This window comes from Coturnix japonica, chromosome Z (genome assembly GCF_054131305.1).
Source record: "Coturnix japonica strain WE chromosome Z, WE-NBRP24, whole genome shotgun sequence".
NCBI lineage: Eukaryota > Metazoa > Chordata > Aves > Galliformes > Phasianidae > Coturnix > Coturnix japonica.
The window spans coordinates 62996151-63015669 of NC_140702.1; the positions used below are offsets into that span (position 1 = coordinate 62996151).

General features: G+C 37.0%; 1 protein-coding gene across 8 annotated transcripts in view; it reads left to right on the plus strand.

Annotated features, from left to right (window-relative positions):
• FYB1 (FYN binding protein 1) overlaps positions 1–19519 on the plus strand; it is a 57254-nt gene that overhangs the window by 8259 nt on the left and 29476 nt on the right. For 6 of the 8 annotated variants that reach the window (XM_085530164.1, XM_085530162.1, XM_085530163.1 and 3 more), the window contains exon 2: positions 9982–11131. In XM_085530164.1, coding sequence (XP_085386290.1) covers positions 9982–11131 — 1150 coding nt within the window. Of the gene's footprint in view, positions 1–4484; positions 4683–9981; positions 11132–19519 lie in introns of those variants that run through there. The other 2 variants (XM_015848505.3, XM_085530165.1) reach the window with 1 other exon arrangement.

Below are 19519 nucleotides of genomic sequence, written 5' to 3' on the forward strand. Positions count from 1 at the left end.
TATCTGCTAAGGGGGAATTCAGACCAGCAGACAATCACCCACTTGACCATGTATATTCCTTACTTCCCACCAAATACACCCTTCACCCAGTTCAGGATTCCTCTCTTTTCCTGCTTCTAGGACACAGTAATTACTAAAGCTGTCCATCCTGAGGCCCTAGGAGTTTATGCAGGTCCCAGCCAGCTATGGGGCACTCTGGCACTCTGAGTCTGGGCAGGGATAATGCAAAGAGGTAGAACCAAGGTGGGGCAGGGCAGGGAAAAGACAGGCTCTGCTGAGGTGCATGGTGAGGTGAGGGGTGGGTGGGGGGGAAGTGAGGGAGCATAACTTTGTGAAGAGACAAATGGCTGCCCACCCTTCCCAGCTGTCCTCTCCCCATATAAAATGCCCTGCCCAATTCACTGTAGCTGTGCCATGCTCCTCCACCCTCCTTCTTATCCCATTTTCTTTAGCCTTCTCCTCGCCTACTGATTCTAGCAGCTTCCTGCCTTGCATGCTTTACCGGGATGGCCCCCAGGCCTGTGTATAGGACATCTAAACTTTCTCCTTCCCATGAGCCCCGAGCTCACCACTGAAAAAGCAGCACTTAGTTTCATGTGTATCACCTGCTATTTAGCTCATCCAACTATCTAATCAAGCTTCCAACTGTGCCCCTCAGCAAGGCATGAACTGTGGTGTGTGGGAAGTTAGGGGCAGTGAGGTGCATCTGAGCACATCAGGGTTGCTGTACATCACAGTAGGCTCTGAACTATCAGGAGAGTTTTTCTGGTGCCTGTGGATAGTTTAGAGAAGGCCCAGCATTCCCACGTCGTCCATCTAGAGAGAGGTTCTGCATCTAAACACAGATTTTGCCTTCAAGGAAAAGTTTCCTAGGGTCTGAGCCAACAGATCTCAGGTCAAGCTATAAAAAAGAAGTACTTCTGTCTTTTCAAATGTAAGAGGGTTTTTTTGTTTGTTTGTTTGTTTGTTTTTGTACTGCAGGGGCTTTACATCAGCTTTTGATGTTCAATGGAAGACCTATGCTCTGGAAGAAGTGGTTTAGTGCAGTGCTTACAGCCAAGCTGATCCACAAGGCTTGCACATGACTATGATACTCTGGGCTTTCCTCTGTGGCAGAAACATTTTCTTTATGAAGTTTAACTGGCACTGTCGTCATCTTTTGCCTTCTTTCTTCAGTTTTCAAAATCTGCCTTCCATTAGTATAAAAAGATCTTGAGATGGTAATAATATTCAACACTTACAAGGTTACAAGGATTTAATTATGGCAGTCTGAAAGAACAACAGCATCAACTTGATGCACTTTCAGAGAATCTTGCCTGTCAGCTGTCCACAAATAGTATCTGGGAAGTCCAGCTGTTGCTGTATGGGTGACAGTGCAGTTAGACATGAGACAATGCCGTTAATTCGCTCATGACCACATCAAACTTCTGTCAGAAATACTAAAACCACTTTCAACTATCAGCGTTGTGGAATTGGAATAGCACACATTTCAGGAAGTCTGGCCCCATCTTGCAGATACAAAGATAACACAGACTGCTCTAACAAGAAATGTAGCAATAAAAACAGAAGCTCCTGCCAGTGTTCATGAATATCAAATTTCTACTGAAAATCAGGTACTTCCCAAAATGACTCTGTAACTGGATCATAGCCGTGGTTACCTGTCATGGGCAGCAGTTGTATGGCACTTGCTCTCAGCACTTACTCCCACGGTTGGCACAACAGGTCTAAGCAGGCATATTAACTCATTGTCTTGTCTTTAGACTGTGGTAGAATTGCTGAAATGTTATCTCCCAGGAGTGGCATGTAACTAGATATACTAACCCTGTGAAAACCGGAGCATGCAACAGATTTTCAGTAGGAAATATACATAACCTCTTCTGCTGAGCCTGGTCTGCCACTAGGTGGCAAAAGACCTATGGGAGTTATGAGGAGACTGGAAGACAGGTTTCTGAGAAAAACTGAGTTGTCTTTCTCAAGCACTTCGCATATCTGCATGCATTTTACAATATGGGTGGAACAACTACCTTCTGACCCAAGAAGAGGACTTTCAAGCTTGCTTTATTGATATTAGTACACTTGTCTGTAGGGGCTTTCCCATGAACATTTATTAGACATGGTATAAGGATTATCTGGTCCAAAAAAAAAAAAAAAAAATCATTTCTGTATTGTTCATCTCCCAGTCTCCCTCACAATCAATTCTGTTATGCCATCACATTGATCACTAAGATCAATGAAATGAAGCATGCTAAAACAACTTGGAAAGCAAAAATGTTGTGGTTTTGTTGTTGTTGTTGTTGTTTTGTTTTTTTCTTAATATAATTTCACCTCTCCAGTTCACAGCACATCAAGATACCAACACAGCCATGTCTGTGACAAGATCATGACTGTGGCATTGTTTGTGAGCACTGACCTGAAAGCCTAAAGCTGTTCAGACAGTTGTGACTGACTACCATTCCAGAGTGAAGGACAACACCAATGTATGAAAGTTACCTTAAAGAAAAAAATAGCATCTTAAAGCAGGGCAAGTCAGAGGCACCTTTTCCCCCTTTCATCTTTTGTCTACTTATGATAAATTAAATTATTAAGCAGCCACTTTTCCCAAATATATGTGGAAACCAAAATTTGAGTAAATGCTCTATTAACAAAAAGCACACTTTATTATCATACTGCAGTGATAAATTTTGCACCTGAAATTTTAGAAAGCCATTATCATGCTGGGCCTTAGATGCCAGTTTTGGTCTACAAAAATTCTGTAATGGCATGCTTCTGTACAAGAAAGTGCTATCTTTGTTTGATATGTTTGTGGTGCTTAAATCTGTGAGGCTGTTATTGCTGCTTCTGCTTCTGGTTTTGCAGAAAGTAGAAGGAAAGTATAAAACAGATCCAGTGTACTTTCAGGCTTGCAGGTCATGTTCTTTAAAATATTAATTCCTTCAGATATTGTTCAGATAAAAATAGCCAATTCCCCCAAATACTCAGAAATATATTCCCCTCTACATGGAAAAAAAAGGGGGGATCCTGGAAGCTGTTGCACCTGCAAGTAGAAAATAATCATACACATTGTAGATGAGCAATGGTCACAGCAGTTTTGCAACCTGATCTGTGATTTTCAGTGTTTTTGTTGCAATTCATTTTCTTGGCAGCATTCTATTAATTTGGAATGTCTTTACAACTGTGCAGTGGATGAAAGAGAAAACAGGAACTGTCTAGCACTCAGAGCTGCAAACAGGAGCTCACTCTTTGATCACTGCCTGATACCGTGAGCCATGCCTTGCAGTAGTGTTTACCAGTGTGAAAAGACTACCTTGTTGCATATAGAACCATAAAACAGTTGTGCAGACTACCAAATAGAATACCAAGGTACAAAGTCCAACCTGCTTTAATGTTAAGGATAAAAGCTTCATCATTTGCGATGAATATGTATTTTCACAAATAAATTTGATTTTATTAACCAAATACAGGCCATAGCAGAATAAATATTGCTCAGAACTGCATTTGTCTTGCTAAAAAAAATACAACAGTGATGTAATAAAAAAAAAAAAATTGTTTTCATTGGCAAGTGACAAATAGAGATAAAGTAGTAGTACTTTTTATCTCAGATAAGATTCATTCAACATTCCAATAGGCTTCTGAACTAGCTAAAATAAAAATGTTTGTAAAACCAATACAGAAATGTCAAGCACCTCCAGTGCTTTAAATAGACATTAAAAAAAATTAAAGAATGAGGAAGAACCAAACAACAACTAGTGAAGCTCAAAGACAAATTTTTTCAACAGCAAGCTCATTACCACGCAGAGCTGCAGAAACTTCACTGAGCTGTGCTCAGCAGAAGGTTCTGCCCCTATGGTTTAAATTTATCTTCAGCACAAGCACAGGTTTGGAGTTTCCCATAAAGCTCATTTTCTCAGTATCAACTTTCTTATCCTATATCATACTTTAAAGTCTTTGGTTTGTGCAGTAAACTGAGAGGCAAACAGTAAAAATAAATAAATAAATAAATAAATAGATAGATAAAAAAATAAATAAATAAATAAAATATGAACATAATTTAAAAACAACAACAGAAACACTGTTAAAGCAAAAGCTTTTGAAAAAAAATGGCCAGCAGAATGTCTTGAAAAACTATTAAAAAAAAAAAATAGTGGGAGCAAAGAAACATGTTAGCTGGCATCTTCATTTGATGAGTAGGAATGGATGCAGTGGTTCTAGTTGGCAGGAGATGGTTAGACTTCATGACCCAAAAGGTCCACATGCTTTCTTCAAGTTTTTTATTCCTACAAAAATATTTTCTCAAATATTGTTCTGTAAAATTCAAGCTTGTATGTACCATTATAGCTTCATGGGACTGCAGTATGGTGTAAATGAAATGCTGGAGCTGAAAGTGCTCTTAGATATCATCTAATGAATATAGCTGGTGGCAGCAGCTGAGCAGTCTGAACATATTTTAGTTCCCTTTTCCTTTGCCACTTCTTGCCTAATATCCTGAGGACAGCAGCTTTTTTCTACTGGTCATGATAATGAAAACCACAAGCAAAGTCTATCTTAGGCAAACCCTCTCTGAGAAGAACGCCTCTCAGCAAACACAATAGGCTGCTAATGTGACAGACACCAGTGGACTGTTTCATTGAGGGAGCCTGTTTTTCTGCTTATATTAAAATACTGGAGAGCTTTGGGAAGTCCAGGTAAATTGCACTTGTTTGTCTTATAAATAAAAATGCAAAGTTCAAGAAATGTATATATATATATATATATGTATAAATAGTGCAAGATATTTTACACAACCTTGTATAAGTGGGAATTCTAACTGTAAAATATTCTTGCAACTAGTTGTTCAGCTGAAAAGTTGCCAAGTTGATGAAACTGTTTTTTTTCTCTCAAAGGTTTGTGTTTTGTTGCCTGAGTTTTTACTAAAAGCAGCCCTACTTTAAGTGACATTTGCATGTAGAAGACCAAGAGAAATTAGAGGCAATTATTTTCTAGATAAAGTCATAAATTATCTAGCTACAACTCAGCCTAATCTTTTTGTATTATTTGTGGCTGTTGTTTTGGAGGTATATATTTTTTACATATATCATACTCTGGATTGAGACATCAGTGTAAGTATTTTTTTGTACTGGGTCATGGAAGATATTTTTCTTTCCAGCAGAGCTCCAGAACAGTATTTAATGGCTGAACACTGCACAAAATATCCTTTACAATGATATGGGATTTTGAAATTCTAGAAGTAGTTATAGGAATTTTTCAGTGGCAAGAACTTGAGGGTTTAGTTTTGTTTTGTTTTGTTTTGTTTTGTTTTGTTTTGTTTTGTTTTTTTGAGATTCAGACAAGATACATTAGCTTTAGTAGAATGATCAGGATGATGCTGTATGCAGAATAGAGTAGAAGAATTACATTGTTCTTATTTTTTATACAACATTATGGATTTGGTTTTAGGATTGCATGAAAGATGAGAAAACATTACAAGGGGGGGGTAAAAGAGTTTTAGTGGAATACACAGTGGAAAAGATACGGAATACAGTGTGGTCAGGTTGTCTGAGTTTGACAGCCACTTTTGTGTGTATGTGCTACTTTCATCTGCTGACATCAGATATTTTAAAAGATTTTATCAAGAGGACGTAGAGGCTGTTGGTCTTTCTCCAAGGAATCCCATAGATTTCCATCTATCTTTTCCATCATAAAGGTCTGCCTTTCAAGAAAAGCGAAGAGAATAACTGCCACACCTTTGAATATTTCCCATCTGAAATATAGGGCTCGTTACTTTGCAATCATTATATCTATCATTTCTACTATGTAAGCAGATGCTGTCTTTGTTTTTCACATTTCTACTATTTACGTCTGTAAGTACAGAATACTGCAGTATCTTGACTCCACTTTTCAAATGTTGAACTCATAATCAAAGGAAGCCTTACTTTACTAGTTATTACAACTAGAATTAAGTCAAGTAACTTGGAAATTATTTATCTTTTCTGGAAATTATAATAATAATAATAATAATAAGTGCTGTACAATGGTAATTTTGAAGTCTCTCTGTCCGGAAAAAGAAATAGTCAAGCAAAATTTATCATTAATTTAGAACAGCACTAGGATTTTATGCAAACAGCTTAACACCCTCAGTCCTTTAACTTCTGTAGAACCTAAACTGGGCTTTTATATTTCCAACTGATTTTCAGGTCTGTATTTATCTTTAATTTTCACTGTCATTTTCTTTACCTTTTTTTCCCCTGTACCTTATACATTATATCTTGTCTGCGGATTAGAGCTCAGTTCCTTCAGTGGTTAGCAGCTTTTGTGATTTTTTCACAATAACAGAGTACATAAGTATGTGCACTTTTATTCTTAAAGTGTTATCTTTGCCAACTTTCTTGTGTTACTTTCTAGAAAACTCATCAATTCATTATTCTGTTTCAATACTAAGAGTTTTTAAAAACCTACTTAAACCCTATCATCTGTTAATAGAAATAAAAAGTTAGAGATGAGAAGCAAAAAGTGTTCTTTCCCTTAATAAACCAGATCTAAACAACTTTTGAAGAACTGCACGATTCCTTGTACAGTCTATAGTAACACGCATTTTATTTACTGAACTAAAAATTGTATGCACACATCTGCTGATGCCTTCATTAATCCAGGGTTGCTATTTACTCGAAGAAAAAGCAACCACAAGGGAAAGCTGATGTGAAGTATTCTTTTGGCTCCATCAAGATGGAAATGAAATGATACATATTTACTCCAAAACAAAAGTGCTTATTTTGTCTCATATTGTTTTGTTTTTAATCAGGCTGCCAGTTTTGACTGACATTTACAGAGAAAATTCAGGAAAAAAATAGATTTAGAATTTTTACTTGTGTTGTTATTCTGTTATTTCGAACAACAACAACAACAAAAAGTATAGTTATATTGTAAATAATGGCAAATTTCACTTTTAATTAAATTTCAGTGTAAACTCTTTGAAGAATTCTGTACAAATGCATCTTCATATCTGTGTGGGTCCTATCTGAAGGAACTGGAAAACGGGAAAGCACATTTATGCTAAACTCCTTGATCTACACATGGGAACCAAAACCAGAGTATTTTTCTAGATATGAGTCAAACACATTTAAATGCTTCCATCTCCTTGCAAAGAAATTCTTACTGTTTACCTTGTGCTGCTTCCAATTCAGTTCAAAAGGTGAAAGATTGGAAATATTCTGTATTAAGTCTCCTTAGAGAATGCAAACAGAAAGCTCCAAATATTACCTAAGTACTTCTTTCATGAGACTCCTCTGTCTAACATGCACATTGCATTTTGGGTAGGAACAATGGGGTAAACTTTGTCCAATTTCACAATCTTTTCAAGTTCCTGTTTCGTTAAGTACAACTCATTGTATGTGCTAAAGGAAAAGGTAACTGCTGCCACTTCTGGGAAGGGAAATGCAGAAACAGCAAAGATCACCAATAAAAGATTATCTTTATTCTTGTTCTCCATCTGTCTAACTGAGAAGCTAAACTGAAGCTTAGAATCCTCGATATGGCTTCCGTTATAAGTTTATTAAATCAGGAGATGATTATATACATTACAGAGAAGCAGAAGGATTTCTTAGTTTCTTACCCTCCTTGGATTCTTAGAGTGCTACCATCACTACTTATCTTCCTGTGAGTGAGACAAGTTATGCTGCTGATTGTAAGCCCCTCTACATCTCCAGGAGCTCATTTTTTATGAGTTTGTAGATCTGTTTGATGAGAACAAGGTTTGAAATCTATTCACAGTACCATAAAGACATTTTTAAAAACAAATCTATTGATGTTGGTAGTCCTTACAGAAAATAAACACTCTTAGCGAGGCAGTAGAGGATTGTTTATTGCCTTTGAAAGCCTGCATGATCAATTATGTAATTGATCTTGTTATTGCCATGATATAGAAAAGTTCTCAGAAACTGCACATCACAACAGGAAAACTTTCTTGAAAGCCATACTTCAAACTTCCAAAAAGTTTATGTGCTGAATATTTTTCATCCCAAACTTTCACATTACTGTGGCTTAGTACAGAATGGTTTCCTTAATTACAAATGGAAGAAACTGCAGAAGAATCAATTTATTCCTATATCTTTCAAAAGAAATAAGGTTCTGTGATGGCCAAGTTATTGATTAGATTTTCAGTTACAAGTTTTGAATACTTAAAACCCTGTATTTCTGATTGTTTAGATTTTGCTACAGAAGGTATAAAAACAAAGAAACAATTTAAAAATAAATTTAAAAAAAAATAAAAATAGCATTAGTCCTGATTCAAGAGAGATCAAAGGTAGAACATTTTGTCATTCTTTCTGGCTTTGAAGTTAGCCTAGTTTTCTCATCATGTGGGTAAAATCAGTGCTTTGTGAGGCTCTATGAGAAAAATCTTGAATGACTAGTATTATATATATATGTATCTATGCAGAGTAACTGTGTGTGTGTCTGAGCGTATGTATAGCAACCAACAGTAGATAGCTTAAGCCTGATAATCTCCATGGTAAATGTGTGCTTCCTCCCTTTCCTACAAGAGAAAAATAGATAATTAAGTACTCTGGGGATAGCTTTCATATTGTTTTGGCTGCTTTTCTTTTAGTAGATAGCTAAAAGAAAGACAGTAGCTCTGTAATACAATGCAGTTTGGAAAGACTGAATTTCTTGGTGATACTGAAAGACTGGGAAGGTTAACTTTATGTTGCAGAAGTCACAAGTGAAACTACTCCAACATATCAGGAAATTCAACATGATAAAACCAAAAAGAAGGCAAAAGGAGTAGACAACCACAGTTCAGAAGATCTTGTTAATGAAGTTAAAACATTACTGAACGCTCACTGAAACCGTACTGGCTGAAGGCACAGTTCATTTATTGATCTTACTCTAAAAGGATTTTTCAGACCATTATATACAGGATAGTGATAATCTTTGTTTCCAAACAAAGAATTTAGATCAGTTCCTAACTATAACATCCCTGCTTCATAACATTAGTTTTACATTTTGACCTTCCTTCATAAAATGGATCTTAATTAGTAAAAGCAGTTCTGACACCACTGTCTGCTGGCAAAGGAGCAGCCCCTGCTGCTGGTGACAGCTGTAACACAAGAGTGGACTCAGGCCATTGTGGTGTGACCACCTCACTTCCCTTTGCTAAGATCTTTCGTTGCACCATGTAATAGCTGCAATGTATCAAACTGTATTCAGCTTTTATTCACAGTTCATATTGAAGGCTGAAAGTTCTTAAAAAGAGCTGTCCAATTCAAACATTTTCTAATGAAACTGAGTTTTACCCACTTTCAACTGTTCATCTTCTTCCTTTTCTCTTTCTTACAGTATTTTTGCTTACTGATTGTCATTTCTTCCTATTTTGCTCCATATATTTTCACTTTCAGTCTATCCATGTACAGTGTTTATCAGATACAAAATGGAGAACAGAAACAAGGACAAAGCAGGGGAAGGTGGAGGGTAGTAGGGAAGCAACTTGCTCAGAAGGGAAAGAAAATTTGACATACAATCCCCCCAAGACAGAAGACTTTCTGTTTATGCAACTTTCAGTTCTCCAAAGATCTGATGTGAGTAACACTATTCTGATGTATTGTTCAGATTCCAGTGCATTCTATGCTTCTAAGCATAGGATACTTGTATCTTCAGGACTACTTTAATTTTGAAATTGTGGATATCTTCATGTAAATATGTACCAGGTGTTTACTTCCTAGTTCCAGAAATAATCAGAAATCACGCTGTGAACAAATGGAACAGAATGACTACTGTCTGAATGCAGAACCTGTAGTGAAAAATTTAAAAGATTATATAACCACAGCAAGGATACAACAAAGTGCTTAGCATTTCTAACCCTACAGGAAGATGTGCTACAATATCTCCACAGCCAATCAGCAGTACTACAAGCGTCAGACCAGGAAATTCTTTAAAGTACAGTATGTGTGAACATTTCAACTGACACTTTCTCATTGTTTCTTTTTCTTTGTCATTTCTCTATGCCCATAGAATGGAAAGGCAAATGTGAAGTCACTCATGGCGAAGTTTAACGTGGGTAACAACCCCTCAGAGGATGTTTCTGGCAACATTCGACTCTCTAAAGTCACAGGACAACCAACCCATTCAGGATTACAAACAAGGAAAGCAGTATTTGAGAAATTTGCAAGTCAAGGAAATGCAGCTTCTTCTTCAGGATCCAGTGTTTCTCAAAAACCTGCTCATTCTAAGCCTCCTCTGGCAGTCAAGCCTTCAACTGAAGATAAGACAGAGAAGGATCCAAAGCCCCCATATCTGAAACCAGTGGGGCAAAAGTTTGGTGTTCAACTTCAGGCAACTAATCGGGAAAGTGATGGAAAAGCTGGATACACTAAAGCCCCTACCAAAAGCAGTGACATGGCAAAAGAAGAGACGAAGCCTCTGTATCCAAAACCTGCAGGGAACAAGCCTCTTAATTCAGCTCCTCAAGAGAAGGAAAAAAAGCCCCTGGGAACAAAGCCAAATTTTAATTCCGAAGCACAAGAGAGTGAAGAGAAAACATCTTTTTCAAAAGTAGCCGGAGTTAAGGAAAAGTTCATGTCTGCCACACAAGAAAATGATCCCAAGCCTTCTTTCTCCAAACCGGCTCTTGCACAAAAGCCTTCTGTAAACCATGCAGTTTCCCACAATGAAGACACCTCAAGTAAAAATGTTTCCCCACATAAAGGTCTAGCAGGCCCTAGACCAAATATACATTCATTTAAAGCAAGAAAGGAAACGGATGAAAATAGTAACTGCGCTGCAGAAACTGCAAGCAGTCATTTTTCTAACATGGCTCTGAAACCTACTGGTCACTGGTCCAGTGCATCTCAAGTCACTCCCAAAAATGCAGAGGAAAAGACGGAAGAAAAGGGAGTGAGTGCCACCAGGAATATCTTTCTGAACAAAATCATCCAGGAAGAATCTGGTTTATCTCTCCCCAGATTCCCTAAAACAAGCACAACGTTTGCTACAGGAAGGTCGTTGGGTGGGTCAGATGAGAAGGATGACTTGGACAGGAGCTCAGGAGCTCCAAAACGGAAGTCTTTGCCCCCGCTGTTCAAGCTGGGACCACCCCCACAAAAGCCCAGCCGACCACCCAGCGTGGACCTGGAAAGATTCCAGAAGAGCATCCCAAGAGACAGTGAGTCCTCTATGTTCTTCCTTTAATTTCATTTCTACCCCTTCAGCAATCAATTCATTTCAGGTAAAATTGTCAATTCTGTTCAAAAATAACACAAAACCTGTGCATTAGAGAGCCCTTAAAGCCTTAATATATGCTTTTACCTGTTCTGGGCAGGACAGAAATTATACTATTTCTCTCTCAGTAACACATAGTGTAGGAGGAATATTTTCTGTATTGGGTTTATTTGTTTTTCAAAACTATAACTTGTAGCAGTGAGTCTGAGTACTTTTCACAGCAGACATTGAAGTACTGACTTCCTATAACTGAAGTGTTGATGTTCTCTGTTCTGTTCTCAAATGAACTTCCTGAGCACATCTTGATATCTATCTAAGTGATAGTAAACCTGTTGTAACCATACATTTTTTTCTTCTTTGACTAACCACATGGCCCTGCAAGCCAATGAATTTTATAGTGTTCAGAATGTTAGAAAACTATGTACTTTAGAACATTATGCAAGGTTACAGTCAGCCATTCCCAAGAGGAGCTGCATGGATCTCATACCAAGATCTGAACCTAGACTCTATAAGCATCTTCTTCTCTTTGTATTTTTTATTAGATCTGTGTGATTTCAATAGCATAGAAGTGTGTAGTGCCTGAGGATCTACTTCAATGTTTTTATGAAGAACCAAGCCTCCAAAATTTCTTATGGTTGTAATCCAGGCACAAATATTAATAGATTTCTATAAAACTTGAGATTGCTTTGCATGTAATAATAGAATCTGTGAATACATTTAAAATGTATGAGTATATACATTTCTGTGAAGAAATGTAATTGCCATGACTGTACTCACGCAAAAAGTTCTACTTCAACAAGTTCCTTTCAACACGTAGGGCAAGCTTAAAAAAAAAAAAAAAAAAAAAAAAAAAAGCTGAAAATCTAATTTCTAATGTCTGAAATCTAATTTGTCTAAGATGGTGTTTCTTAAAGTTAGGCCCAGAAATCTGCTGTTAGCTCCGGGAGGGATCAGTTTTTCAGATGTTCTGCATGTCCTCCTTAATTTTCTTTTAAAACACCTGCTCTTACAAGTTTGGGGTTAAGATTTTTTCCTCCCAGTGCATTACAGGCAGTCCTGGGTAAGGACTAAATCAGCTATCCTCACTTCCAGCAGGAGCGAGGGGATGCTAATTGCCATGCTTTTATTCCAAGTTATAGGGCAGCTGAGGAGGCTCTTTCTCTTTTTGTTAGAACACCAGGTACTGGGAATTATGATCACATGAAAAAACTGTGATTATATTTTTAAAATTAAGCTTTTAAGCTTTATGCAGTGTTTGTGGGAGAATCAAGAACAGAAACAAACAAACAAAAAAATTACTCTTCTATTAAATTTTGAGGGCTATTCCCCTCCCCCCCCCGCCCATTTATTTGTTTTGGTTTTTGCTTGTTTTGCTTGTTTTTTTAATGTACTATTACCTACACTGAATTTGGAAAGCAAAGAATATATTCAGGCCTCACAAATATTTTTTAGCTCAAGTCATTTTATCCAGTTACGTCCTGCTACAAATTATATCAAGTGAAACACACAGCTGAGTAGTTTCTGACAGTGGAGGTTGTTTCACGTTAACTGCATTAGTCTACCTCAGGCGTCTCTCTTAGATTAACTGAACAGAGCTTAAGTTCCCAAGTAGGGAAGAGATATGCCCAATTACATCATTCAGCATCTGATGAAGCTGAAAACAGATGTTCTAAAGAAATCCACAACCATCATGTTAATTCATGTCAATTACTTGATATAAAATTTGACTTGTGCTTTCAGTGTTTAGAATACAGCATTGCTCGTGTTTTGTCAGTTTTGAATGCACTCAAGACTGGATTTTCTGAGACAGGACAAATTAAAGGTGTCACAATCAGATGAAAATTTGAGTTTATATGAGGACAAAAGGCCAAAAAAAAAGTATGCATGTAACTATATTTTTTATTACTATTTTCTGCTACTAAAAAATGAAGAGTTCATCAGTAACATAAAATGTACTGTCTTGTCAGCTGTGGCTCTGGGCAGCCTGGTCTAGCAGCTGGCAACCATGCTTATGGCAGTGGGGTTGAAACTGGATGGTCATTATGGTCCTTTTCAACCCAGGCCATTCTATGATTCTATGATGTGATGGTTCTGCTATATTCTGGTTTTCCTCTGTCATCCTATGTTTAAGGAAATGTTCTCTAAAACCCATTACCAGGGCCAGGTCCTGAAATGGTATAAATCTGTTTCTCTTTAAAATGAATATGACAGTTCACCACAGTTTGAACAGCCATCTCTTCAGCATAGAGCATTGTTAAACATGGCTGTTCTTATTTCATTGTCCGGAATTTTTCAAAATGGAAAAGCAGCATTTTCAGCAATGAATACTTGAAAAGGTTTTGATAAAACAAAAGCAACTTGATCTTTGATAGCTAAAACTTTGAGTATTTGTGACCAAGTCTGAATCATGCAAAACTGTAAATAATTAAAATAATAATAATAATAATAATAATTCAATATTACTTCTAACCAATTAATGGTGAAAATTTCCTGTTTCTTAATTTCTTTATTTTCTTGTTTCACATGCAATTATATTGACAATGTATTATTTTTGGTTTTTGTTGTTGTTCTCTTTCTTAAATTGAAAAGTAGAAATATTATTCTGTGTATTTCAAATGAATTCTTCACATGAAAAAGGCCATGAAGATAATATCAGGGTTCCTGCTAGAAGGAGAATCTCCAGCTGTCGCTGACCAATAGGGGTGCAGCCATTGGTTGGAATAAACAGCACGGGTTACAGGGCCAAAAGATGGAGCTACCCAGTGTGGTGGTACCGGTTGCGCTCCAAATATGTTGCAAATCACAAACCTAACTAAGTAGAACTGAGGGATCAGCCATAGCCTTCTCTATTTCACACTCTGTACCTGATCAAGTGTGAAAGATTTAGATATGATATAAATAAAAATCTGTTCATACTGACCTTGAACTTGTAGATCTGACATGTGGACTTTGATGTTATGTTTGGCTGTTACTAATGCAGGTCATTTTTTTGTGACCAGAACAGTAGAATATATAGACTATGCAGAATACTTTTGGTGGAGAGACCTGGTGTTCTAGAATAAATCCTGAAGAAGGTAATTTTCAGTTTGACGGTTATTCGCTACTGTTGGGTTTCTTGGAAATGTAAATGACAAAACCTGCCTGCTTTGGAAAGGCAGTTAAACCAAACTGCTTTCTCTTATTTTCTTTTTCTTTCTTCTTTTCACTGTCATTTCAGGACTGATAAGCACTAATTCTTTCTGCTCATTACTTTTTCCTGACAAACGGCAGCTTTGCCGTATTTGCTTTATTCTCTGCTGTGATTTACAGACTGATAAAAAAACAGAGATAGAAAAGCAAATGGAGAATGCTTTCGTGTTCATCAGGATGGATTTCTGAGATCTAGCCTCTGGAGTGTTGTTAGGCCTTTAATGTTTTTTATCTGTACTAGTGCAAAACTTAAGATTTACAGTGTCTTTTTGTGAAGAGATAAGCTTCATATATGGCAGCTGTTATAGATGATTTAGGGACATATGCCTGGGGTGCAGAAAAACCTTGTATTTCTGGACTGAAGCCATGATTTTGAACTTGTCTTTCTCAAAAGCATCAGTTCACACCTTTCTTTTTTTTTTCTTTTTTTTTTCTATTGTTTGTTTGCTTACTATCCTTTCCCATGAAAGCTACTATACTGTGTTGTTTTTTTTTCATAATAAAGTATTAATTGGGCACAAAATAACTTTATATATAAGGCTGAAGTACTCACCTTAGATGTAGTGGTTCTTGTTCACATGTAAGGGTAGAATTTAGACTGCCCACCACTCCTGCATGAATGTTATGGGTTGCCTGGCTATGGATTAGAATTTTTCATCTCATCCTGACAGCATCCCTGCAGATACAAATACACCGCTGAGGCAAATTTGTTTCTACTTTCCACTGAAGGCAGGTTTCCAAAATTTCTAGTCTGGGCCTGTGAGTACATGGCTCAAGGGAGTAGCACAGAGCTGCATCGAGGGGATAAGGGGGGTGTTAGGAAAAGCTTCTGCACCAGAGGGTGGTGGACAATGAACAGGCTGCCCAGGGCAGCAGGTACAGCTCCAAGCTACTGGAGTTCAAGGGGCATTTGGACAACACTCTCAATCATAGAGTTTGATATTTGGGTATTCCTATAAGGGACCAGGAGTTCATTTAAGTGATCTTGCAAGTCCATTCCAACTCAGAATCATAGAATTATGATTCTAAAATTCCATGCAATGCCCCACTAAACCCATTTTCTCGAGATCTTACTTGTCTCACATTACAATCAGTGGGATGCATGTGCTTTCTACATTCAGGAAATAATACATTAGTGTTTAATAACAAACATCCAAAGTTCAAACAGGTTTTTTTTTTTTTAAATGAAGAAGAGAAACAAAGTCATTTTGCAGACATCTGTCCATGTGAGGCCACAGCACACTGTTGCTTTCAGAGAACTGCACCTGTGTTGACTTCAATGGGTTCCTGTCAGTGCAGATGGCCACTCACATGAAGTCTGTAGAAGTCCCCAGTGCTATGAATTCTGCTATGGAGAAGACTTTGAGAAGGAGTGGGAGAAATGAAAGGAAACTGAGTCAATGAGAAGATAATATACACAAGAAATTTTTTAGTTTGGATAAAGGTAGTCTCACTGGCCCCATTAGGGCTCTCAGTACATAACCACTCAGTGACACAGCTGTTTGTGTTGGATAAAGCGACTGGTGATAATGTCAGAATTAAAAGTGGAGGTGCAGAGCATGTTGTCTTAGGCAGCACAGCACTTTGGTAAGTGACAAGCACTGTATCTGTCAAAATAACATTTTAACCATCTTTGCAGAGCCCCTTAAAGCCAGCCACTTGTTGCCCTCGGAAGATGGCAAAATTAAACAAGAGTCAAAAAGAAAAGGGGATTTTTTTTAATCACAGGAAGTCGCTATGGTTTACAGCAGAATCAAGACTTAAAATGTTACTGGAGGTTTTCTTTCTTTACTTCAGTGTTCAACTGAATAGTTACAAAATAGCTCAGTCATAAGGTGTAAGAAAATGAAAAGAGTTGTAACTTGAGGCAAGTAATTTATTTGGATGGAAGTAAAACAAGGTGATGATATCAAATAACATAACTTTGCTAGACCTGCCTGAAAGTCCTAAAAAATCTGGATTAGCATGTAATTTATAAACTAAGGTTAAAACTCTTCAGCTTTCATTTAGGGACATTCCTCTCTTTCTGTTTCTGTACATAGAAGAACCTAAAGGATTTCTCTTTCAGCAAAATTAAACTGAAATATTTGACATGGCTGAGAAACAGAAGAATCAGTTTTTGAAGTTCGTTGAACTGAAGAAAGATGCTTGGCTGAAATATATTCAAAGCTGTGAGTTCATGATGCAAACCAAACCACAGTGTATGAAAACCCACACAATATATGTAATCTTGTACAAGTGCAGTGTCATCACTTGAGAGCATCTGACCCCAAGGGAGTCCTGTCAGTGACAGATTGTTGTAAGGTCTCTTTCAAAAAAAAAAAAAATAAAAAAATTTACTTCCTCTGTTATTTCAATTCCTTTGACCATTTTCATTAGCTCAGAGTTCCAACCAACCAGTTGAATTAATTTTCCCTCAGTATTTCTGCTCTTCTCTTCATTCTCCAGCTATAATTAAATGCATCATAATTACAGAACATTAAGTTGAAAATTTTCAGTAAACAAACAAAGAGCAAGCACGTGCTTTCTGTCTGCTCCAGACAGAGAAAATTTTTTGTGTTCTTTTAAGAGTTTCCACTGCAAAGAATAATAATAATACTATGGAAAAAATCCTGTCACTGAAGTTTTAGAAGTGTTGCTTTTAATTGTTTAAGGCTTCCCCCCAAAATTGATTGGCTTATATCAGTGTAAAGTAAAATAAGATAAAAAATATAAACTGTGCAATTTAAAATGAACATAACCCATCTGATTAAAATATGAATAAAAGTTGCTGATCTGCCTAAGAAAGTAGCTCATATAATTGGCACATTCACATATCTTCTCAAAAATATTTTGATTTTTGCTTGTATGACCTTATGTGGTATACTTGTTCCCATTTATATGATCAGGACTGTGTATATCTTTGTATGAATGACAAGCACACAAATGTATTTTAATCCTGCATGTATTTTCAGTCCACATACAAATTCTAGAGTCATTCCAGCAGCTGACAAGCCAAATCCCATTAAGTCCAATCCTGAGCTAAGTATTCAGTATCTAGGATGCATAGTTTAAGATTCTGCAGATAAGATGCACCTATTTATTCTGTTGAAAATGATCTAGCAATTTCAAAATGATATCAACAGAGTAATTGAAATTGACTTGAGGTCATTTCTGGGTTGAATTAAAGTATATTCTCAATATGTTCTTTGAATTAGTCTGGAAATTGCAAAGAACTGAATGAAAGACCTCATGCGTTACACTGTTTTACAGTCCAGTGTTCATCATAAAGTGGGGTCAGTGCTGGATGAAAACAACAAAATCCCTTTGGGATTATTCCACATATGAAAGAAACCTTTGTGGTGGAGTACTGAGAGCACAACTTATAAAGGAAAACTTCTCAGGTATAAAGAAAAGGGTAGTTGTGAGTTTAATATGAAAGTTGACAAAAGGAGAAGTTCTGTACAGAAAACAGTGAAACTGATTCAACTGAATAATTTTCACTAAGTTTTCTTTATTACCGCTTTTGCTATCTTGTTCTTTCATAGGCCTGTATGGTTCATATAGTGAAACACCTTTGATGAACTTTCATCATTTGTTTGTACTCAATAGGTAAAACTGAGTTTTGAATAAAGTTTTCCAAAACAACTTTCCCAGTTTTCCCCATCATTTGCCTATTTTTTCCAGTTTTGGATTACTCACACAGAGAGCTGAGGTTTCATGTGCTTTTCCACAATTCTATTTCTTTTCTTCTTTTTTTTTTAAAAAAAAAAAAAAAAAAAGAAAGACTGCAAGAAAGACTGTGTGTCTGAAAAAGGGTAACAAAGCTTGATAGGTATTTGTTACAAAAGTCTTATGGGGAGAAGCTGAGGGCACTGGCACTGCTCAGTCTAGAGAAGCAGAATCTCAGAGTAAACCCTATGACCCTGAAACTACCTGAAAGAGGATTACAGTGAGGTGGGGGTTGGCCTCTTCTCCCATTAAATTCACGTTAAGACAAGAGGTAATAGCTTTAAATTGCACCAGGGGAGGTTCGAGTTGAATACCTTTTCCCAACCCCCTTTCTTCCCAGACTTAGTTTCACTCCTGACTTCCTCATGTCTTACCTACACCAAGCAGTGTTGGGGATGGGGAATGGGGGCTATGGTCAGTCTGTAATGCTTTGTCACTGCCACTCCCTCATGGTCAATCCTGCTCAGAGTCTGGAGCACCTCCTGCCCTCCTGCACTAACCTTGATGTCTGCAGGGCACCTGCAGAGAAAGTCCTCTCTTCCATTGCTGCTGCATAATGTTGTTTTTGTTTTTTCCCTTTTCCTAAATACATTATCACAGAGGTGACTCAAGTGTTGCTGATGGGCTCAGCTTTGGCCAGTGGTGGGTCTTTTCTTGAAATGGCTGGAAGAGATCCCAGTGTCTTTTCATAGAGGCTACTGCTGTACACTTCCCCCACCATCACCTAAGCCATGCTATGTGGACACAGTACAAAGATTTATTCATGTTATTTCATATTTATCCTTCTAATGACACGCACAAATCTTTTTAAGCCGGAATGATAATTTTTACTAGAAAGCAATAAGCATTTTCTTTTAATTAAATATACTCCTAAGGGCACACACACACACACAAGAGGTGAAATATTCATAGAAAAATCACGACTAAGCTGAATGCTTGGATTTTACATTTTTATGGCATACCTTGGCAAATGTACTTTGACTTGAAAAGCCAAGACAAAGTTTTGCTTTGATATTTATTATTAAATACTAAAGTAACTATCCAGTACTGATAGAAAAATGTAATTTAAACATAAAGATCCTAGGAAGCTTTTTAAGCTGTATACTGACAATTTTATCCTAATTAATTTGTTTTATCAATGAACATATTTGATATTACCAGCTTTCTCCTGAATCTGAGCCTTCCTGAAATTTTAAATTTGGAACAGAGATGTTCCTTGTTTGAAGATTTGAAAGATAAATGAGCAAAAATCCCCTGATTTGAATGCAGGATTTTGTAGCGTGGGAATTTTTTATGCAACTTATGTTTCATATGGACTATCAGTGTTTGCACTTCTGTGGTTACTTTTTAAATAGGATTGTACACTCATCATGATGTCATTGTTTTCTACACCGAACAAGTAAAAGAAATTGTAAAGATCTTCAATAGCTTG